This window comes from Podarcis raffonei, chromosome 13 (assembly GCF_027172205.1).
Source record: "Podarcis raffonei isolate rPodRaf1 chromosome 13, rPodRaf1.pri, whole genome shotgun sequence".
In the NCBI taxonomy this organism is placed as follows: domain Eukaryota; kingdom Metazoa; phylum Chordata; class Lepidosauria; order Squamata; family Lacertidae; genus Podarcis; species Podarcis raffonei.
Window position 1 is genome coordinate 49873486 of NC_070614.1, and position 22795 is coordinate 49896280.

The 22795-nt window shown below is 48.8% G+C and overlaps 2 protein-coding genes across 4 annotated transcripts; one reads left to right on the forward strand and one right to left on the reverse strand.

The window, feature by feature from the left end:
• The first annotated feature begins 76 nt into the window (after nucleotides 1-76).
• PSME1 (proteasome activator subunit 1) lies at nucleotides 77-17862 on the forward strand. The gene is made up of 11 exons (XM_053362855.1): nucleotides 77-472; nucleotides 1540-1572; nucleotides 2289-2351; nucleotides 3380-3481; nucleotides 5593-5656; nucleotides 6773-6870; nucleotides 9081-9149; nucleotides 10997-11064; nucleotides 15988-16042; nucleotides 16276-16362; nucleotides 17588-17862. The coding sequence occupies exons 1-11, from the start codon at nucleotides 434-436 to the stop codon at nucleotides 17666-17668; spliced, it is 759 nt and encodes a 252-aa protein (XP_053218830.1). The 5' UTR covers nucleotides 77-433; the 3' UTR covers nucleotides 17669-17862.
• Nucleotides 17853-22690, reverse strand: EMC9 (ER membrane protein complex subunit 9). Of its 3 annotated transcripts, none has more exons than XM_053362858.1 (6): nucleotides 22569-22690; nucleotides 20711-20921; nucleotides 19592-19668; nucleotides 19047-19116; nucleotides 18711-18805; nucleotides 17853-18408 (listed from the first exon to the last, which is right to left on the reverse strand). In XM_053362858.1, the coding sequence occupies exons 1-6, from the start codon at nucleotides 22574-22576 to the stop codon at nucleotides 18228-18230; spliced, it is 642 nt and encodes a 213-aa protein (XP_053218833.1). In that variant the 5' UTR covers nucleotides 22577-22690; the 3' UTR covers nucleotides 17853-18227. The 3 variants fall into 3 exon arrangements, with proteins under 3 accessions (XP_053218833.1, XP_053218831.1, XP_053218832.1); XM_053362856.1 differs by having other exon boundaries at nucleotides 20711-20953; nucleotides 22569-22663; XM_053362857.1 differs by lacking the exon at nucleotides 22569-22690 and adding an exon at nucleotides 21199-21353.
• Nucleotides 22691-22795: the final 105 nt, after the last annotated feature.

Consider the following 22795-nt stretch of genomic DNA (forward strand, 5'->3'; position numbering starts at 1 on the left):
TCCAATAATATTATTATAATAATTTTACTATTTATACCCCGCCCATCCGGGTGGCTTTCCCCAAAACGAGCCTTGCTGCCGGCTGAGTTTCTTCGAACTCCGGGCCGGAGATGCAACAGGCAGCGCTGCTTGAGAAGAAGGAGGAGAAGCTGCCCCTGTTGAATGGCCGCCTGCCGGGGCCTCCCGCGCCTCCCCTCCCAACGCTGGGAAGTCCCTGCCTCCTCCTCCTCCGCGCAGGTTACATCTCCCCATTTCTCCTCCCCTTCCCTTTCATTTTCGCTTTGATGCATGACTTGCCCCGGACGCTCCCAGCCTCCCGCGCCCTCTTTGCAACTTCGCCTCCCGGGGTTTTTTTGGGGTTCGGCCCTTCGCTGTTGCAACCCCAAAAGCCGCCACTCGCCACTCCGGTTTTGCGCAGCCTGAACCCGACGCCATGGCTACTTTGGAGGTTTCCCCGGAGTGCGAGGCGAAGGTAAAAGTGGAATAAATTGGGGGGGGGGTTCATGGAGAGGCTGGTGTGTTTGTGGGGGTCTCAATTTTAGGGGTGTGTTTTTTTAAAGGGGGGACTACAAGAGCAGAGTCAGAATCTGCCCGCAGGAAGCCTCCTGTCGCTTTTCAGAACGCGGCAGGCGGAAATCCAACAGGTGTCCCCCTCACTTTCGCTTTTTTGCGGGGGAGGCCTGGGAAGAAAGAAAGTTCTCAGTTGGGGTTTCTAACCTGCCCTTCTTAGGCAATGACACCTTTGCCCTGTCTAATGGAGACGGGGGGGGGGGCTCTAGGGGGGTTGCCTGGAGTGGGGAGCGCAGTGGGGAGAGATTTGGGGGTACTTAAAATCCGAATTGGGAAGGACATTTGAGTCCTGTCCCGGAACAACACGCAGGACGGCAGCTTTGGAGGAAGGGGAAAAGGCGGGTTGGTCTGGATGGCGGAGCTTGGCACCTGTGCGGGAACCGGCACCCAGTTTTTTAATTTTATTTTTTAATAAATTTGTTATTATATTTTCCACAACGACAACACAAACCACAAAGCAAAATGATACACAAAAACAGAAAAAGGGAAAAAAGGGAACAATAAACAGATAAACAATAACAACAAACTTAATTCTTCACCAATCTTGGTTGACTTCCTCAAAACCCTCCCTTCTGAGTTTCCTTGTAATTAAAAGTAGCAGCTTTCCAATATCATTATTAAACCAAAACAATTTCCAATTATAGCCCATCTTATTCACTTTTCTGAACATTCTAAATCCCATTTATTTAATTATAACGTCGTTTAATCCTAGGCCGATTTGTTTCTTTCAAGTAATTTCTAATTTTTTATATTACAATATTTATTCAAATAGTCCTTAAATTTCCCCGGCACCCTGTTTTCTGCCTCGTCAGGCGGCAGACCGAGCGGTGAGGCCAACAGGTGCACAGGGAGATCGGGTGACACTGCCCCAGAGGGCCTGGCGTGGGGCCCAGATGCGTCTGGCCATTGTCCTGACTGTACATTTTTTTGATCCATAGTTTCATTTTTTTCTCTTTTTCCGCTGTGCAGGTGAACTCCTTCAAGAAGGAGCTGTGTACCCAGGTAAGAGGCTCGCAAGTGTCTTTTTTTTCTTTACTATTCCCCCCCAGCACCCCCAAAACCCTGTGGCTTTTACTACAGAGGCACCCCCAAAGCTTATTCCTTTAGGAAGGCGAATAGGCAAGGCTAAACCAAACTGGATGTCTGCCCCAGTGCCTACCTCTCTGCTGACATGGTTGAACCTCTCACATAGCCACTGAGCACGTGCAGAGTGCAATTCCCACACGCTTGGGATTTTGGGGGCCACATTCCCGTTTCAAAGTGTGTAACCTCTAGGCAAGTTCTGAGCCCCGCTGCCATATCTTTCATTTTACATTCCATTTTTAAAAAAAACATTTTAAATTGATTTTCAGTGGTTTAACATAGAATTAAAGCAGAAGAAGGAGCTAAAACCATCTTTGGTACGTTTCGATTTCTGAACGGTTCTGCTTTGGATTTTGCCACAAAACTGCACAAGATTCTAGTCCCTTTCGAGTAAACAGAGATCAGCCACCATAATACCGGATATAAGCTTTGCTGCTAAGATTTTAGGGCTCCACAGAGTGGAGCTGCTTTCTGTGACTGCATTTTATTTTATTTTTGACGGTTGAGCGAATGTGCATCTGTTTCCCTCCCCCCTTCTCTTTTAATCTGCCAGAGTTTTCATTCCAATTGTCCTCCAATATTTCTCTTGTCTAAGGCCTTTTTCTCACTCCTCCACAATCTCTATCTTCCCCAAGGCTGAAGAACTTGTTGCCAGACGCTTCCCAGAAAAGATTGTGGAGCTCAGTAATTTTCTCAAGGTAAAACTTCCTTGCGGGTTTTGGAATGCAGGGGGGGCGGGGGGTTGCAAGTGGTTTTCTGCAGCCAGCATTTAAAACAAAAATAGGAAATTGCAAAGGGAATTGTTGCAAATGATCAGCTGAGATTCCCCCCCCCCCCCCCAAGATTTGGGAGAACCAAATGCGATTTTGGACACTACAGAGTTAACGGTTCTGAAATCTAAAGGGCTTGGATTGGAACAATGTGAGGGAAGACAAGAAAAAAAATCAGAATGGTGTTATACAATTTTATGAAGGGGTCAAAACTAATATTTGGAACGGAGGAATGCTTGCTACGGAAAGGCGGGGCTTAAATTGACTCCAGGTTGCAATTCTAGACATGCTTTTGTTGCAAACAAAAATTGCCCTTTTCCCTTATGGGGTATCCAAGAGCCCATATAGAGTCCTTACATAGGTTCCCTATTGGTAGGAGAGAATAACAGAGGCCAACCAGAGAATATCGAGAAGCAAAGCCGCTAGTAAGCCTGATCTTTATTGATCTGTTGCAACAGGGTGCTCCCCTGACCCGCAGGAGAGAGGAGGGACCCAGAAAAATGGCATGCAAGGCCTTATAAAGACTTTTGAAATTCCCATCCTGTAGATCAAGACCACCCCCAGAAAGTTTTGTGAGGAGTATTATTGGAAGTATTGCAAAAATGGAGAAGGGGGAGGATGATTTGTTAAGAGATGTAAAGGCAATATAAAGTTAAGAAATGCATAAGAAGTGGTTAAAACGGTGGATCATCAGAGGTGCTGATGGAAGTCTAAAAAGATTGTATAAGTGATAAGTTTTGTGGTACATTTTATAATTTATATGTTAAAATCAATAAAAATTATATATAATAATAATAATAATAGTAGTAGTAGTAGTAATATCTATCTACTACCCCGCTGCAAGACTCGGATATTAGGGGCAGCAACGAGAAGTGGGGAATTGCAAAGCCTGTTCCTTCATCTCTCTCTCTCTCTCTCTCTCTCTCTCTCTCTTTCCCTCTTTCCCCTCCACCCAGTCCCCCGAACTGAATGTCTCGGACCTGATTTCGCTCCGCGTTGAGTTGGACATCCCTATCCCTGACCCCAAGAAGGACGAGGAGCGTCGCAAGCAGCGGGAGGTGAGTGGGGCAGGGGATTTGGGTCATATCTGTCAACCGTCCCTTATTTGGCGGGAAAGTCCCTTATCCCAGCGCTGTGTCCCGCTGCTGTCCCTTATTGATGATGTCCCTTAAATTTCCCGGGTTTCAAAGGAAGCAGCTCCTCTCCCTCCCTCCCTGCCGGCCAGGGAGGAGGGAGGATCCAAATGTGTTGCTTGGCTGCGTTGCTCACCCAATAAGGAGTCTAAGAACGACTGGGGGGGGTGGAGCTTACATGCCTTGTGCCGATCAAATCGGCCGCGTTGCCTGGGGACTCACCTTTGCTCAGCGCTTCCCAGCGGAGAGGTGACAGTGGTTTCCCTTGCTGCATCCCCTTTGCCGGGTTGCTGCGCTGTGGGAACCACCGCTTGAGGCTTCGTTTGGCTGCTGGCTGGGCTTTCTGCCTTTGGCTTGGAGGGGCTCAGAAGTCGAACCTCCCTGTGCTCTGAAAATCCCTTATTTTGGCTGCTGATCCCTTATTTTCGAGGCTGCTGGTCCCTTATGTTCAAATCTGTAAGTTGACAGCTATGATTTGGGTTGGGGGTCTGGACCTCGAGATTGTGGGGCAGCAACAGATCAGATCCCAGCAAATCACAGATTCCCCCTGTTTCTGGTCCTACACGGAAGCTCTTTCCGTGTGCAGCATTTTTACTGCGTTCAAAACCTACGTGTCTCAAACCTTCACCTCCCTGCCTCCGTTTTTCCTGCTCTCATAACAACCCGGTGAGGCTGATCAACCTCAATCCTTCATCTCCAGAGGTGGTGCCACTTTTCGCCCTAGTTTCCCACATCCAGATTATATTTTATTTTTTTGCGCAACTGGACTATCCCAGTTGAGAGGGCGGTTGTGGGTGGGTGACCTCAATATTACGCCTCTCCTTTAATTCGTACCTTCCTCTCTTGCCCGGAGGACTGGAAGGAGCCGATCTTAACAGCTGCAATTCCTTCCTTCCTTGCTAAGCAGTGCTTTGAATTTAGTCCTCCCTGCCCCAGGGGCTGTGGGGGTATTTATATCTCTGCCTTCCCCATTCCTTTTGTCACAAAGAGCATAATCTCTAGGTAGATCAACCATCCCTGTAATTACGTTTCATTGGGTGTCTTCTAGTGTGTGTTAGTGACCTCCCCTTTGTTGCTGGGCTTAAATTAAGATTTTTTGCTTCTGCCAACGCTGTCGTTCTCTGTTCAGGCGATCCGAAGGGAAGTTATAATAATTTATAATAATAATAATTTATTATTTATACCCCGCCCATCTGGCTGGGCTTCCCCATCCACTCTGGGCAGCTTCCAACAAAATATTAAAATACTGTAATACATCAAACATTACAGTTGGGACGTGTTCTTGAGAAAGAGAGGGATATATTTCCTTTTCTTTCTTCCACCCAAGGAAATCAGTAAACTCTCAGGCAACAGGGAAACAGTTGTGGGCTGGCGGGTGACGGGTTCGGATTCCGCAACCTGTGATGGGCTGGAGAAGGACCTTTTCTCTCCGTTCTGTTGCTAAAAAGAAGGAGGAAGTTCAGTTTCTGTGGCCACATTCGCACCATGCCCTGTGGTATCACAGCCATGGCTTCCCCCAAAGCATTCTGGGAGTTGTAGTTTGTTTGGGGTTTGTTAAGGGTGCTGAGTGACTCCTGTTTCCCACGCACAGCTGCAATTTCCAGTCTTGTCGCTCTTCACAAGGAACTCTGGGAATTGTAGTTCTGTGAGGGGAATGGGGTGCATGTCTACTAACAGCTCTCAGCGCCCTTAGCAGACTACAACTCCCAGAATTCTTTGGGAGGGGAGCCATGACAGTTTGGTATAGCTCTTAACATGTCAACCTGCATCCTCTGGCGTTTCCTACAAGGGAATGTGGCCTTCAGGCTGAAAAAAGTCACCCCTCTATGCTGGGGTAGCTCAGTCGGTGCAGCGCGAGTCTCTTGACTTCGGGGTTACGGGTTCGAATCCCGTGTTGGACAAATTATTCCTGCGTCGCAGGGGGTTGGACTGGATGACCCTCGGGATCCCTTCCAACGCTTTGCGTACTGGTGGGTGGCTCTCTTTCTGCCTTCCCCTTGTGCATTTTGTGATCGCGTTCCTTTATTCCCGCGCAGAAAGAAGAGAAGGATTCCAAAAAGGAAGAGAAGGACTCGAAAAAGTCGGAGGATGAGGATAAAGGTGTGCAGGATTCTCTGTGACGTCTGGCAGGGAGACGTTTCGAAGCCTTTCCATGGAAATGGGGTGGTGAAATGAGAGGTGTCCCGCCTTGAATTGTCCCAGCAGGCCGCATTCTGCAATGTTTTACTAGCCAGGCCCCGTCCGCACTGTGCGTTTAAAGCATTGCTGCCCCACTTTGAACAGCCGCAAAGGATTCTGGGAACTGTAGTTTGTTCAGGGCACTTAGGAGCCCCCGTTCCCCTTCACAGAGGGGTTTCACGGTCAACCCACCTTCCCAGGGAACTCTGGGAAATAGCAGCTCTCTGAGGGAAATGTTTTTAAATTTATTTTATTCATTAAATTTGCTATTTTATCAAATAGAGGCGGTGGCCTTGGACAATAGGCCTCCGTTGAAAGATGAGGCTAACGATAAAAAAGAATGTTTATATTACAGTATAATGAGAAGGATGGGGAGAATGAACACTTTTATTGTGTAAATAATGTTATCTTGTCTTTTCTTCTTTTTTTATTTTGTGTCTTGGTTATTTCTTTATTTTTCCCCCTTTTCCTTTTTTTATTACTTTATAAATTTTCTATTTACTACCTATTTTATTTTATACCTACTTGCTACCTATTCTATTTACTAAATATTTCTATTTACTACTATTTACTATTTTCTTTTTCTTGATATGTAAAGTGATAGCACATAATGTTTGTATAGATATGTAAATTTTCAATCAATAAAGAATAATAAGAAAGAAAGATAACTGGATTGTATCCAAGTAAACCCAATGAAATGAATGGGCATGGCTGACGTAGCTTCATTCACTTCAGCGGAGAACTTGGTTGGCCACAAGCCACAGTTACCAGCTGAGTACGCCTGCCCCCAGTCCCATTTAATCAGGAGGCTGTTTTTTTAAATGCAATTACTCATGGCTGGCAGCCATCTTGGAAGAGCTCTGCCCACCTTCCATTTCTTTTTTACACAAGGGGAAATGTCTCTTCTACTACTGCTTGAGAGGGGAGGCTTATTTCCATGTTTTCCTCTCTTCTAAGATGGCAGCCGTTGACATATGTGCCACGCGCCACCTTGAGGCTGTGATGCCTCTGACGTTCTCTTCCTCCTTCTCCCCCCAGCGCCCCCCTGCGGTCCAGTTTGCCACAACGAGAAGATCACCGCCCTGCTGAACCGCGTGAAGCCCGAAATCCAGGGCACGAAGGAGAAGCTGAACTTGGTCAGTGGTCCGGAGGAAACGGGTCTCATTCTCGCCCCTTTGCACAACCAGATCTAGCGCCCTGCTTAGTGTTGGAAGGGACCCCAGGGGTCATCTAGCCTAATAATAATAATAATAATAATTGTTAAGTTGTGGGTGAACATATCAGACGACACAGCGATTCTTCAAACAGCTCTTGTTTATTCACAGGCCAGAACAGAACTGAACTGAAGGGTTCAGTCAGCCTGCTTATATAGAGCTCCAGTACGACGTTACTGTAACAACTTTCTAAAACTATCCAATCACTGAACGTCACTTTCAATCCCTTATTTGCATATGTGGACCTGAACTATTTACAGTATCCCCCTGCTGGCCCAGGGTGAGAACTTCAGTAAATAATAATAATAATAATAATAATAATAATAATTTTTATTTATACCCAGCCCTCCCCAGCCAAGGCCAGGCTCAGGGCGGCTAACAAGCAATAATAAAAACAAGTTGAACGAATACAACTTAAAAACAAGATTAAAATACAACATTAAAATATTGAAACATTAAAATACTAAAATGCAGCCTCATCGCAGGAGGAGAAAGAAAAAAGAAAGAGGGGGAGGGAATCAAATTGGCTCCAAGCCAAAGGCCAGGTGGAACAACTCTGTCTTACAGGCCCTGTGGAAAGAAATCAGATCCTGCAGGGCCCTGGTCTCATGAGGCAGAGCGTTCCACCAGGCCGGAGCCAGTGTTGAAAAGGCCCTGGCTCTGGTTGAAGCTAATCTAACTTCCTTAGGGCCCGGGACCACTAGGGTGTTGCTATTTATGGACCTTGAGGCTCTCCATGGGGCATACCGGGAGAGTCCCGTAGGTACGAGGGTCATAGGCCGTGAAGGGCTTTAAAGGTCAAAACCAGCACCTTAAACCTTAATTATTAAATTAATAATAATTTATTATTTATACTCCGCCCATCTGACTGGGTTTCTCCAGCCACTCTGGGCGGCTTCCAACAGAATATTAAAATACAATAACCTATTAAACATGAATAGCTTCCCTAAACAACCCCTTCAATGCAGGAATCTTTTGCCCAGTGCAGGGCTCGAACCCACAACCTTGAGATTAAGAGTCTAGATAAATTAACAGGAAGGATTCGAAACCTGCGGGATCAGAGATTCTTAGAGGACTGGAGTAAATGTATGAACTATTTGAAAAGTAACTGTGATGAACAGGCTACGCTAGTAGGTCTGCCAGAAGTTTTGTAAGGTGGATTATCTGAAATATTACAAGAAAGACTATGAAAAGAATGATCAGTTAAGGACAATTAAATGCAATATAGAAATTAAAAATGCAGAATAAGTGATAAAGAACGGAAAATCGTCAAGAGGTGTTGACAGAAGTCTAAAACATTGTATAAGATGAGAAGATATGTTGTATGACTGTTGGAATTGATGTGTTAAAAAAGTAATAAAAATGTGTGTGTGTATATATATATATATATATATATGGGAACTTATACTGAGAACTTACGTGCAGTCAAATTGTGTGCGACTGCGTATATGCACAGCGTCGACAAATAAATCGATTTAAACTGTGAAAATAGTACCAGAAGAGCAGGGAAATGGCTAGCAATCCTATGAGCCTTTGCACTAAACGTTTGGGCCTTTTCAAGGGGTTCCAGATGTTTAGAGGGCATTTACAGGCTTCTTAGGAGAAGCACACACCCCTATGCCATTTTAGGTAGACACCCGGTACCCGGGAACATAACCCCTACGGAAGTGGAGAGGTGCCTGTATTAAATGTATTGTATACCGCCCTTCTAGGGACGCGGGTGGCGCTGTGGGTAAAAGCCTCAGCGCCTAGGGCTTGCCGATCGAAAGGTCGGCGGTTCGAATCCCCGCGGCGGGGTGCGCTCCCGTCGTTCGGTCCCAGCGCCTGCCAACCTAGCAGTTCGAAAGCACCCCCGGGTGCAAGTAGATAAATAGGGACCGCTTACCAGCGGGAAGGTAAACGGCGTTTCCGTGTGCTGTGCTGGCTCGCCAGATGCAGCTTGTCACGCTGGCCACATGACCCGGAAGTGTCTCCGGACAGCGCTGGCCCCTGGCCTCTTGAATGAGATGGGCGCACAACCCTAGAGTCTGTCAAGACTGGCCCGTACGGGCAGGGGTACCTTTACCTTAACCTTATATATATATAAAAAGAGATTAAGAGTCTCATTCTCTCTTCCTTCCCTCTCTCCCCAGATCTCTCTGTGGCTACAACTCCTGGTCCCGCGCATTGAGGACGGCAATAATTTCGGGGTTGCAGTCCAGGTGAGTTTTGGCTCGCAGGTCTCCCAGCTCTCCCTGAACACCTTTTCTGTGTGTGTGTGTGTGTGTGTGTGTGTGTGTTGACAGTGTTGAAACAGGAATAGACAGGTCCATGGAGGAGAAGATGGCCAGGGTACCAATAATATAATTATGATGATTCTTCTGAAGACCAGTTTCTGGAAACTGCAGGAGAGGAGAACGTTCTTGTTTTCGGGTCCCACTTATGGGTCTCACAGAACGGGAATCTGTTTGGCCGCTGTCAGAACAGGATGTTCTGACGTTTGTGTGGTGTAGCGGACTTTTCTCGGCCCAAATGGGATGTTACCTCTAGCCTTTCGCCCACGGCCTGCCTTCAGAAGACCTCCGCTGTCCTGGGGGCTTTTAAAATGCTGGGGGTCGGCATTCTTAAAATTGGCGATCTTAAAATGCTGGCGGGCGGCAGCGAAGCCTTCACTGCCGACCCCCAGCATTTTAAAAGCCCCCGGGACAGCGGAGGTCTTCTGAAGGCAGGCGGTGGGCGAAAGTCTTTGCTCCCCCCCGCCTGCCTTCAAAAGCCGTCCGGGATAGCGGAGAAACGCGCTGCGCTTCTCCGCTATCCCGGGAAGGCAGGCAGGGGGGAGCAAAGACTTTTGCCCCCCGCCGGCCTTCAGAAGAGGTCCAGGACCTCTTCTGAAGGCCGGCGGTGGGCGAAAGTCTTTGCTCCCGACGGCCAGCATTTTAAAAGCGATCCGGGATAGCGGGAAAACGCAGCGCGCTTCCCTGCTATCCCGGACCGCTTTTAAAATATCTGGCGGTGGGGAGCAAAGCCTTTCGGCCCCCGCCGGCCTTCCTGGACCTCTTCTGAAGGCCGGAGGGGGGCGAAAGGCTTTGCTCCCCACCGCCAGCATTTAAAAGAGGTCCCTGGAGATTTCCCTACGGGCTTTCTTCTTGCGAAGCAAGCCCATAGGGAAATTCGTCTTGCGGAACGACTCAAAAACGGAAAACTCTTTCGTCTTGCCAGTTTTTCGTTTTGCGAGGCATTCGTCTTGCAGGGCACCACTGTATGGGCACACTGGTGTATAGCTATGGAAAGGGGTTTTTGGTGGCAGACCTCAGCAGTGCCGCCCCAAATGATTTAATAATAATAATAATAATAATAATAATAATAATAATAATACATTTTATTTATACCCCGCCCTCCCCAGCCAAGACCGGGCTCAGGGTGGCTAACACCAAATATAAAAACAATTGATTGAAATACAGCTTAAAAAACAAGATTAAAATACAACATTAAAATGCAGCCTCATTTCAGTGGAAACTCAATCAAAGTTCCCTCTAAACCAGATTTGGGGCCCTGGATTGCATTGAGCCATGGGACTCTTTTTGACACACCTGATTCGTAAGTCCAGAAAAAGAGAGAGCGCAAAAGAGACTCTGCCGTTCTTTGGCTCTTCTTCCACCCGCCACTGGCTTTGACTCTACCTGCTAGGGAGTACAGCCCCCAAATGATTTTCCTTCATAGGAAAAAAAATGCTCCCAGCTCATCTTCTGCACTATCAAGAGAGCTGGCGTTTGCTGCATCACGTACCCCAAGAGATCAGTGGGAGAATCTGAAAGCGGTGGTGTGTGCCACCGAGCATGTGCAGAGTGCATTGCCCTCCTCCTCCGTTAACTGCAGCTACACCCAGGATTAAGAAGAGCCACTTTCCTAGCAGAGATGTCACGCAGACGTTCAATCTGTTTTGGGCCGAGAAATTATTACTGTTCAGCCAAGACTTCCTCGCCATGTTTCCCCTTCCGTTTTCCTTGGACCCTGTCATGGCACTGGGAACTTCCTGTGTTATAACCCTCGTCTTTCTCTCCTCTTCCAGGAAAAAGTGTACGAACTGCTGACCTCGGCTCGGACAAAGCTGGAAACTTTCCAGACTCAGATTGCCAAGTGAGTCTGAAATTGGAGGCGGACAACTTCCAACTTCCCCCTTTCCCTATATTTGGTTTAAAAGGAAAAAATTGCTAAGGCAGAGGGAAATTTGGTGAATTTTCTCCAAAGAGCTCCTCACTTAACCCCCCACAACAAACCTGCGAGGTAGGTTAGGCTGAGAGGCTATGACTAGCCCAAGTTCACCCTGTGAGCTTCATGGCTGTGTGGAGATTCGAATGCTAGTCTCCCAGGTCCTGGTCAGACACTCTAACCCAGGCGTCCTCAACCTTGGCCCTCCAGATGTTTTTGACGTACAGCTCCCATGATCCCTAGCTAGCAGGACCAGTGGTCAGGGATGATGGGAATTGTAGTCTCAAAACATCTGGAGGGCTGGGGTTGAGGAAGCCTGCTGTAACCACAACACCGCACAGGCTGTTGGTGCTTGTCTGAAGTTTAGGACTACAAGTTCCATCAGCCTTGTCCAGTACCCTAGGACAAGGAAGGCGAGAATACAACGTGCCGTCATCCACACGGTCGCAAAATTCACAGCTGCAGAAGATTCTTGACGCTTTTTAAAAATGCTTTTAAAACAAGGTAAGACGATACGATACGATAATCTTTATTGTCAGTGCCCCATACAGAACAACGAAATTGAAAAAAATCTACATCAGACATTCAGATACCAAGCTGCCTGCTATCCCAGCCTGGTTAGCCCCCTAAAAACTATGATACCCCATAATTATATACAATATACTCCCATAGAGCCCTGGCGTGCTCTGGTCCATGGGGTCACAAAGAGTCGGACACGACTAAACGACTAAACAACAACTCCTCCCATAGAGACCACCTTACACTGCATTTAAAACCAAAATCACATTTGAATAGAACCTGTTTCTCAGGCGGCTAGTCCTAGTCTTTATAACCCTGTCCCTTCTTCCAGAAGGCAGAAGCTGAAAGAGATCATTTCCGGGGTGCGCACTATCCTGCGCTATCTCTGCAGCTTTCTTATGGCACCTGGAAGTATAGATTTGATGCAAGGTGGGAAGAGTGCACCCAATTATTCTCTCCGCAGTCTTTACCACCCTGGACGGCATTGTATTTTCCCTGACCGTGCAGCTCCCAAACCACACACACAGACCATAAGACCATAGACCATAGAATGTTGTACTTCCTATATGTTTCAGGCTGAAACTCCCCTCACATCCTAGACCTGAGAGGGACTGATTTATTTCTTTATTATCATCATGATAATTGATTCCCCTAGGAGAAAAGGTTGCAGCATTTGGGGTCTTTTAAAGTTTAAGCAAAATGTAAGAGATGGCTTGTAAGATTATGCATGGGATACAAAAAGTAGATAGGGGGGAAATTGCCCCCCCCATTTGGCTAGAAATCTTGGACAGCCAATCAAGCTGAGTGTTGGAAGTTTGGGGGCAGATTAAAGAAAGGACTTATTCACGCAGGATGTTGTTAAACTGCGGAACTCCCTGCCACATGAATCAACGATGGCTGCCAAAATGGATGGCTTAAAAAGGGGATTGGACAAATTGATGGATCCACCAGATTCTCATTAGCTTCTTATTGAACAACATTTCTATAGTGCTCGGTTGTAGTAAAACCTCTGAGCGTATTATAAGAAATAATAATATTATCAGTTGAAAGCAGGCCACACAGGTCAGCGGCCTGGGCCAGCTAAAGAGGCTCGCTGAGGGAACTCATTTTACTGCTGAGGCAAGTTGGTTTCCTCCTTCCCTCCCCCATCTGATGAATGGAGAGACGCTTTAGAAGAAACTAATTCCTCTTCCACGCAGCTTAAGCTCCCTGACCCGAGATCCAAAGATTGCACAGGTCCCTCCCAGGTGAATCAGGTCCTCTAAGCAACAGCCGGTCCTTAAGGAGGTGCTTGTGGGGAGGAGAAGAGGAGGCCGCTCTTTCCATCTCACACACAGGGCTTCACAAAGGGCGAAAATTCATCCTTTTGCTAGCTACCGTATTTTTCGCTCTATAAGACGCACCAGACCACAAGACGCACCTAGTTTTTGGAGGAGGAAAACAAGAAAAAAAATATTCTGAATCCCAGAAACCAGAACAACAAGAGGGATCGCTGCGCAGTGAAAGCAGCAACCCCTCTTGCTGTTCTGGCTTCTGGGATAGCTGCGCAGCCTGCATTCGCTCCATAAGACGCACACACATTTCCCCTTACTTTTTAGGAGGGAAAAAGTGAGTCTTATAGAGCAAAAAATACAGTATTTTATGGCACAGTGTGTGTGTGTGTGTGTGTGTGTGTGTGTTGCGATGGGGAAAGCTTCACGTGTTGGATTTCTGCCTGCCCTTCCGGAAGACGGGGAAGCTGTGCCGGAAAACGAGGCGGCATCTTGGCTGCTCTTGCCGGGCCTAAAACGCTGACCTTGTTTTGCTATGTATAAAATGACCGAAATGTTCAGATGAAGCCACCTTCATCTGTTCGCCGGGGTCTTACGCAGAGACCTTTCCCGTCTTCTGATGTTCCTTTCAACTGGAGATGTTGAGGACTGAATTGGGGGCCATCTGCCCTGCTCCTAGTTTGCAGTTTGTTAAGGCTGCTGGGAATTGTAGTGCTCCGAGGGGTACACTATAGTTCCCTGGTGGTTGGGGGGGTGGAGAGAGATTGTGATTTAAATGTAAGGTGTATTGGATGCAGCTAATTGCTGTGGATCTGATCAGCTTTCTGGCAGTTGGGCAGAAAAAGCAAAGGTGAACTCAGCCTGTAAATGTGGGAGCGGCGCAAGAACTCGCACTGTGGACTTTGCATGGGTGCCCTAAATTGGTTGGTTGCTCAGCAAGGGTGTGAGCGAGCACAAACGACGGAGAGCGTGGATGCAAACACACCCAGAACTCGTTAATTCAAAATCTAGGTCACAAGGCTGCGGACAATCCTTGCAATGCATAATTGAGGTTTTTCGTTTGAGACCCGAGAAGCAACAGAAATCTTTCGGTGCTCCCTAGCGTGCCAATTTGAAAAGTTTAATTGAAAGTTCCCACCTGTTTGGCTTTTCACCACCCTTGCTAACTTTCTCTCCTCCCCCCAAACCTTTTCACGGTTGCCACCTCCCTCTCACACACACCTGGAGCTGTGCGCTGTCAACACCACAGGGAAACAGGTGTATAAACAGGTGTTGCAGATCATTGGTTTTTGGGAATAGGTGCTGTGACAGAAAATTGCACCAAGTTGGGGGGGGGGATTTGGTCAGTCCATTTGTTTCTTGTCCTGGGGAGTGGGTTTTCTTTCAGCACGTACATGTTAATTTCGAGTGAGTATAATTTTTTCACCCAAAAAGTCCCTCTGATTCCTGTCGCCCCACCATTCTTTGTTACCCTTAAAAAGGGAACGATGAATTTCCCTTGTGTGCCCTTTCTCTGCAAATTCTCTTCGTTCCGTCCGCCGGTTTATCTTAGCAAATTGAAAAGCAGTGGTTTTGCCTTCCGGAGGCAAGGTTGCCCTGAGCTTGCGATTTTGGGAGATTGATAGCATATGACCTAGAAAGGCCTGAGGATCAGGACGGGGAGGACTTAAAGGAGACCTGAAAAGTGATCCGGGCTTCAGGGCAGGGAAGGTGATCTGTGAAATTTGGCCTCTCTTGCAGTTGGTCAGTTCTGGGGTGGGGGGGTGGAGATTTCCTACCGCACTCATAAAGCAGTAAATTGAAATTTACTTCCGTCAAGTGAATCGAAAGCCACCGTTAACAGCCAAATGAAAGGGGGTGACTCTTTCTGCAACTTTGGAGCAAAAAACCCCCAAACTATCCCACCTTGTGTGGGAAATGAGATGCTTCTGAGTAGTAGTTGCTGGAAACTGCAGCAACCATAGTCCACAGCAAGCAGGGGTAGGGTGGGGATAAGATTTTGGGCCACTGACCAGATCCAGTTCTCTCCTGGGTCGGTACTGCAAGCAACAGGTGTGGAGGATTATGCAGGTCAAGGGGGGGTGTTTGGCTCTCTCCTCTGCTACAGACCCCCAATAGGTAAAGGTAAAGGGACCCCTGACCATTAGGTCCAGTCGTGACCGACTCTGGGGTTGCGGTGCTCACCTCGCTTTATTGGCCGAGGGAGCCGGCGTACAGCTTCCGGGTCATGTGGCCAGCATGACTAAGCTTGTCACTTGAGAGCCCGTGTGGTGTAGTGGTTAAGAGTGGTAGACTCGTAATCTGGTGAACCGGGTTTGCTTCCCCGCTCCTCCACATGCAGCTGCTGGGTGACCTTGGGCCAGTCACACTTCTCTGAAGTCTGTCAGCCTCACTCACTTCACAGAGTGTTTGTTGTGGGGGAGGAAGGGAAAGTAGATTGTTAGCCGCTTTGAGACTCCTTGTTGTTGTTGTTTAGTCGTGTCCGCCTCTTCGTGACCCCCTGGACCACAGCACGCCAGGCACTCCTGTCTTCCACTGCCTCCCGCAGTTTGGTCAAACTCATGTTCGTAGCTTCGAGAACACTGTCCCACCATCTCGTCCTCCGTCATCCTCTTCTCCTTGTGCCCTCCATCTTTCCCAACATCAGGGTCTTCTCTTCTCATGAGGTGGCCAAAGTCTTGGAGCCTCAGCTTCAGGATCTGTCCTTCCAGTGAGCACTCAGGGCTGATTTCCTTCAGAATGGAGAGGTTTGATCTTCTTGCAGTCCATGGGACTCTCAAGAGTCTCCTCCAGCACCAGAATTCAAAAGCATCAATTCTTCGGCGATCAGCCTTCTTTATGTTCCAGCTCTCACTTCCATACATCACTACCGGGAAAACCATAGCTTTAACTATATGGACCTTTGTTGGCAAGGTGACTCCTTAGGGTAGTGATAAAGTAGGATATCAAATCCAAACTCGTCTTCTTCTTGAAGACAGTGGTTTTGGTCCTAGCCTCGAGAGAGGAGACCTTCATGATCTGTATCAACTCATTCCGGCTCTGCCTCCTTTCTGTTTCCCAGGTATTACTCTGAACGGGGCGACGCAGTGTCCAAGGCAGCCAAAAGTCCACATGTGGTAAGTTCCTTCCTTCTTTAGCCATGTGGCAGGAACAGTTCGAAGGTTATGTAAGGTAGGAAGAGGCTGTTGGGATCTGCCCAATGCCCCATCTAGTCCTCAGAGTAGCCTGCGGGAGACCTGAGCATGGGCAGGATCTGAGCACAAGAACACCCTTTCCCTCCCTCGCTACTGGTATTTGGGAAGGTTCTTTGAATCTCTCGTGTTGACTTTCCCACCTCTGTTGCTTGCAGGGCGACTACCGCCAACTCGTGCACGAAATCGACGAGGCAGAATATGCCGAAATCCGATACATGATCAACGAGCTGAGAAACATCTACGTGAGTGATGGGGGGCTATGGGGCAAAGGGGAGCATCTGTGTTGCTGCTGGGCTTTTTGCCATCCGTATTCAAGGAATAAGCAGAGCAATGATGCACAGGAACGTGAATGTGCAACGCTCGATTCATTGCGTTGTACAGGCTGACTCACGATAGGTGAGTAGGCACCAGCTAGCCTGCTCTCCACGTAACCTGTCTCCATCGAAAAGTCTGGGCAGGCTTCAGCACAAATAGTTCCAGCCCCCTTCTTGTGCTCATCTCCCATGGTAAAAAGGTAAAGGGTCCGCCAACCGTTAGGTCCAGTCGTGGCCGACTCTGGGGTTGTGGCGCTCATCTCGCTTTATTGGCCGAGGGAGCTAGTGTACAGCTTCCGGGTCATGTGGCCAGCATGACTAAGCCATTTCTGGCGAACCAGAGCAGCGCACGGAAATGCCGTTTACCTTCCCGCCGGAGTGGTGCCTATTTATCTACTTGCACTTTGACGTGCTTTCAAACTGCTAGGTTGACAGGATCAGGGACCGAGCAACGGGAGCTCACCCCGTTGCGGGGATTCGAACCACCGACCTTCTGATCGGCAAGTCCTAGGCTCTGTGGCTTAACCCACAGTGCCACCCGCGTCTCATGGACTGTACCACAAATTACATTTCTTTCCTGTGACTCGTGAGTTCCAGAGGTTAACAGCACCTCCGATGAAGTTGTGCTCCTGTTTCCTCCGTATTAAGGTTTTGCAGTGGCTAACTTTTGAGTTAATGGTAATTTGAGTCTAGTGATTTATTTACAAACACGGAATTGCAATACAGTGGACCCTCTAGTTATGTACTGCTCTGGATATGTAACTTTTAGTTGACATCAACTTTTAGTTTACATTAGTCTATAGTTCTGAGTTTCGCCACATGCGAATGCAGAAGCGCTCAATTGTGCTGTGCGCAGAAGCGGTGCCTCTGCCTATGGACTTTTCGGGTTGCAGATGGACCCCCAAAACGAATTTAATTCATATCCTGAGGGTCTCCTGTACAGCAAATTCCTGTTGCACCTGCTTTCCTGGATCCGGAGAATGTGCTAGCGGGGAAGGAGTTTTTGGGTGGGTGTGCTCAAATGTCTACCTCCTCCTCAGCTTCACGTACCTGCTTCTTAGTTTTATGCACCTCATGCGGCTGAAGTAGGCTGTTCGCTCCCCACCCCCAAATACTAGGTTTCAAAATCTCTCTCTCTCTTTGCCCTTCCTAGGCTGTGGTGTATGACATCACCCTGAAGAACTACGAGAAGATTAAGAAGCCTCGCGATGACAACAAAGGAATGATCTACTAAGCCAACTCACCAGGATCAGGCTGGAAGAAGAAAAAACAACAACTCCTTTCACCAAGAACAGCCTTGATTTCACACAAGCTGTTCTGGGTTTGTTGTTTTTTAAATGCTCTAAATGATATCCAGTTAACTGGAACCAACCAGCTGCCAACCAGCTTCATTCACTTTCGAAATAAAGAGGTTTTTAAATTTGACAAGTGTTTTTTTTTTAAATTTATTATGTTAGGAAACTAAATAAATGCAGCAACGACTTTTCATCTGCTACAAGTGCAGGATCTCTCAAAGGGGGTGGGGATAAATCCGGGTCTGTATCTAGAAGCAACATGTTTCCAAAATTATCAATTGGACGAAGAAAAAAAAAAAGGTTTGAGTCCTCCTCCCCCCCCCCTTTTTTTTTGCACAACCGTGAATGGTTTTGGCCAGGTCCTTTTCTGCAGGAATTTCAAAAATCCCACCAGCTGTAAATCCAGTTTCTTTACAGCCATCTCGGAAACAGTCTGAGATTAGCCTCTGATCATCTGACGGCCCTTCTCTTAACTGCTGCGGATGAGCTATGATTCCTTCACGCACTGCCATTGGCCACTGATACCAACTGGGCAATTTTTGTGTTCAGCTGCTGATTGGTCCAGTCCTCTCTGATGTCATCCAGGTGGACATCAAAATCCACCAACTGGGAGTAAGCTTTGTCTTCTAGGAGGGTCTTGCAGATGTGGCGAGAGGATTCCCAGTCGCTCCACATGACCCTAGAAACCAGCAAAAGAAGGGCATTAAAAACCTCAATACAGACAATTCTCTCTCACTGACGCTTCGCGTAAAGAGCTGAGGAGAGCCAGTGTCTTTGCACAGGCAGAGTTGGGAAGATCCTGTCCCACCTCTACAAACGATTACTCGTCTGGACTTGGGCATGTCGCTGTCCCTGCAAGCTCATTCCCAAATCGTAAGGTGGAAATAATAGCAACCAGCTTGTTTTGGGAAGGCAAATGCAAACCGTAATGGTGACGAGGTTTTTGCAAAGAAGAGAAATTACAGACAGCGGTTAACTCACAGGTTCTTGTCTTTGGGGATCCATTGCCGATCCTTCTGCTCCAGAACGATCACCGGAGGGACCCGGGGGTTTATCGTGAACTTGCGGTTATCCAACTGGGGGGAGTAAGCAGATGGCGAAAGCAGTCAGGTTGCTGTAATTCTGGGGAGAGACACCCCTGCCTTGTCTTTAAGTAAAGCTAGGTGCTAAGAGGCAGTATGTGAAAGGAGTGCTGGATACAGATGGAAAAGTCTAGAAATTTTGAAAGGGGCATCTGGTGGGGTGGGGAGGACACGCAGATTGCCCACCTCTGCCCTACATAGTCCAGACCCAGTTAGCCCCGATCTCAGCTCTCACCATGATAAGAACGGCGCCCTCATATAGTTCAGCAATGCGTCCGACAGTCTTTTGTGCGAGGAAAGAAGCGCTTCGGGGGAACACAGAAAGGAGGGAGAGAACAGGTTAAAGGAGGAGAGATGCCTCTAACCAGTATGTTTCCAAGCACAATTCAAAGTGTTGGTGCTGACCTTTAAAGCCCTAAACGGCCTCGGCCCAGTATACCTGAAGGAGCGTCTCCTCCCCCATCGTTCAGCCCAGACACAGAGGTCCAGCTCCGAGGACCTTCTGGCGGTTCCCTCCCTGCGAGAATTGAGGTTACAGGGAACCAGGCAGAGGGCCTTCTCGGTGGTGGCGCCCGCCCTGTGGAATGCCCTCCCATCAGATGTCAAGGAAATAAACAACTATCTGACTTTTAGAAGACATCTGAAGACAGCTCTGTTTAGGGAAGTTTATAATGTTTAGTGTTTTATCGTGTTGGGAGCAGCCCAGAGTGGCTGGGGAGGCCCGGCCAGATGGGCGGGGTATACCTAATTAATAAACGAAACTCTGCTCCCCAGATTTACCTCTTGTCGTCCAGCCCAGAGTTGGCTTGGTAATAGCCAGCAAGGAGCAAATTCAGCTCCGAACTCCAGGTGTCAACCTGCAAAAGACATATAAATTCATAGGAACATGGGAAGCTGTTCAAACCATTGGGGTCCACCTAGCACAATTAATGGACCTAAGGTAACTGTGTCCTTTTATTTCAATGGATCTGTTCCAAGAATGAGTAGCATTCTGGTACTTTGCTTTTAATTAGCTAACATCACATTTAAGCATTGTGCATATTGCACCATTCTAAAAAGGTATAAATTGGGACCTGGGGGAAAAGGGGATTGCGTCTCCTATAAGTGCAAGACATCTTTTGCTTCTAAGAATAAACAGTTGCTTCTGTCTCTTGCAACCCTCTTTGATTCTCTCTTTTTTCATCTGAGCTAGAACTAGTCCTCATTGCACACCTGAGATGCAATCGCTTTAAAAAAAAAATTGTCCTGAAAGGCAAGATGGAAAGAAAAAAGAAGCCAGTTCTATGACCTTACATCATAAAAAGGTAAAGGGACCCCTGACTGTTAGGTCCAGTCGCGGACGACTCTGGGGTTGCCGCGCTCATCTCGCTTTATTGGCCGAGGGAGCCGGCGTACAGCTTCCGGGTCCTGTGGCCAGCAGGACTAAGCCGCTTCTGGCGATACCAGAGCAGCGCACGGAAACGCCGTTTACCTCCCCGCCGGAGCGGTACCTACTTATCTACTTGCACTTTGACGTGCTTTCAAACTGCTAGGTTGGCAGGAGCAGGGACCGAGCAACGGGAGCTCACCCCGTTGCGGGGATTCGAACCGCCGACCTTCTGATCGGCAAGTCCTAGGCTCTGTGGTTTAACCCACAGCGCCACCCGTGTCCCTACCTTACATCATACCCACCAGTTAATGATTTTTTTTTGGGGGGGGGAAAGATATTTAGTGTGAGGTGAAACGGGGGGCGGGGGGACCTATGGCCTTCTAGTGTTGCTAGGTTCAACACCCGCCAGTCCCAGCCAGCATGGCTTCTGATCAGGAATGAGGGGAGTTGTAACCCGGAAAATCTGGACAAAGTTCCCGACCCCTGCTGGTCCCCCCCCCCCTGCTATCTGTGTCCCTCCAAGGACATACCTGATTCAGAGCCACCTCCAGCATGACCGTGAGCGACAGGTGGTTGTGGAAGAGGGGGATGCAGTCTGTAATACAGAGGCATTCTGGCTGGCTGGCTGTTGCCTGGCGTCTCTGAGCCAAAAGCAGCCCGTTGACAGCGGCGTGGGGGTAGCGGGCAGCATGGAGACACATCTTGACATACGCCCGGGCAGAGATCTCCACTTCACCCATCCTGCCAAGCAAAGGAGCCGTCACTTCCACATCCTGAAACGCAGGTGCTCCCTAATACACCGTTATCCCAGAAACTGGTTAACCCCATCTTTTTCTCCATTCAATGCCTTCCTCCCACAATATCTGAGGATCTCATCTACCCTTCCTTCAGCTTCACAGCAGCTCCCTGCTACCCACAGCATCCAGGTCCTGCCCCTCCCCAGTCATCTCCCATCCACACACCCCGATGCCCTCCCAAACCCCGATATTTCTTCAACACAGAGGGCAGGGGCCTGTACCTTTCAGAAAAGCCTAGTGGAAGTTCTGGCAAATGCGACATGTCACACACACAAGTGCTAGAGGAAAGTGGGAGGCTGGGGAGGGCAAGCCCCCTCTGCCACAAAATGATGTCGACCTGGTGAAGAGAGACCTGATAATTGGCTATGCTGGCAGGGGTTGATATGGAGTCTCAGCAGCACCTGGGGGCCACAGAGTCTCTCTACCTGTGCCCCCCCCGAAATCTCTGACAAAGGCATCCTGATGCAAGTGAAAACCCCAGCTGCTGTTGTACTACTACAACTCTCATCGTCCCTGAGCACTGGTCCTGCTAGCCAAGGACGATGGGAGTTGTAGTCCAACAATAGCTGGGGACCCAAGCTTAAGAGTGTCAGACTGGGACCAAACTGCGTGTCACGACACGTCAGCGTGTCAGCTGCAGTGTGTAGGTGTTGTGTTGCGTGAACGCAAGACACCTACACATCGTGCTCCTCCCGGGGCTGGAAAGGGGTTCGTTGAACCTCTGGTTTGCTGGTAAAACTGAATCGCTGTAAAGCGAAATGATGCGCGTCTAAAAACATTTGGAAAGCTCTGACCATGAAACTCGCTTGGAGGCCGGTCCTTGCCTCTCAGCCTAGCCTGCCACGCAGGGCTGTTGTGGGGATTAAATGTGGGTGGGGAAAAAGAATCATATCCACCACCTTGAGCCCCTTGGAGTAAAAGGTAAAGGGACCCCTGACCATTAGGTCCAGTCGTGACCGACTCTGGGGTTGCGGCGCTCATCTCGCTTTACTGGCCGAGGGAGCCGGCGTACAGCTTCTGGGTCATGTGGCCAGCATGACAAAGCAGCTTCTGGCAAACCAGAGCAGCGCATAGAAACGCCGTTTACCTTCCCGCCAGAGTGGTACCTATTTATCTACTTGCACTTCATGCTTTCGAACTGTTAGGTTGAGCTGGGACCGAGCAACGGGAGCTCAGCCCATCGTGGGGATTCGAACCGCCAACCTTCTGATCGGCAAGCCCTAGGCTCTGTGGTTTAACCCACAGCACCACCCACATCCCTAAAAGTGATTTATAAATGCAATAATCGGAATAATGATGGTCACTGAGCCTGTGTCCTCCGTCCCCACTGCTCCCTCTGCCCCAGCCTCCTAAGCTGTGTCTCCGGGGGCCCGGGGCCTGACCTCGCCCTGCTCCCCATAGCAGCCCCATAACCCCCGGGTCCCCTTCTCCGAGTGCCCTCAGCCCCTGCGCAGCTTCCCTCCAGCCCTAAGCCCTGAGCCCCACTTCCCCAGGAGGCTCGGAGGAACGAAGTGTGGGGAGGAAGGCGACCCCTGGGAGGGCGTCCCCCCCCTGCGCCCCCCACCAGCCCCGCGAGCCCCTCTTCACCCACCTTTCCATGCCTGCCCAGGCGGTTGCTGCTCAAAGACCCCCTCCTACAACACCCCATCCATTCAAAGCTCCCCCATTGGCCGCCCCCGCGACCAATCACCGCGCGCTCTTCGCCTACGTCCACTTCTACGCTTCCGATTGGTCGCCGCCCTCCGGCTAGTGCGTTCCCATTGGCCAGGCCTTTCCCTGAATTGAGGGGGGGAGCCACACTACTCAAACTCCTCCCAC

What these genes read in the sequence shown, in the direction of transcription:
- EMC9 (XM_053362856.1), bottom strand. Translation starts at nt 22,625, where the DNA reads ATGGGGTGTTGTAGGAGGGGGTCTTTGAGCAGCAACCGCCTGGGCAGG. An exon ending in TGGAGGTGGCTCTGAATCAG is followed by an intron (nt 19,669 to 20,710) that starts GTATGTCCTTGG and finishes TGTCTTTTGCAG; the next exon opens with GTTGACACCTGGAGTTCGGA. An exon ending in ATCCCCAAAGACAAGAACCT is followed by an intron (nt 18,409 to 18,710) that starts GTGAGTTAACCG and finishes GCTGGTTTCTAG; the next exon opens with GGTCATGTGGAGCGACTGGG.
- PSME1 (XM_053362855.1), top strand. Translation starts at nt 434, where the DNA reads ATGGCTACTTTGGAGGTTTCCCCGGAGTGCGAGGCGAAG. An exon ending in GTCGGAGGATGAGGATAAAG is followed by an intron (nt 5,657 to 6,772) that starts GTGTGCAGGATT and finishes TTCTCCCCCCAG; the next exon opens with CGCCCCCCTGCGGTCCAGTT. An exon ending in TTCCAGACTCAGATTGCCAA is followed by an intron (nt 11,065 to 15,987) that starts GTGAGTCTGAAA and finishes TCTGTTTCCCAG; the next exon opens with GTATTACTCTGAACGGGGCG.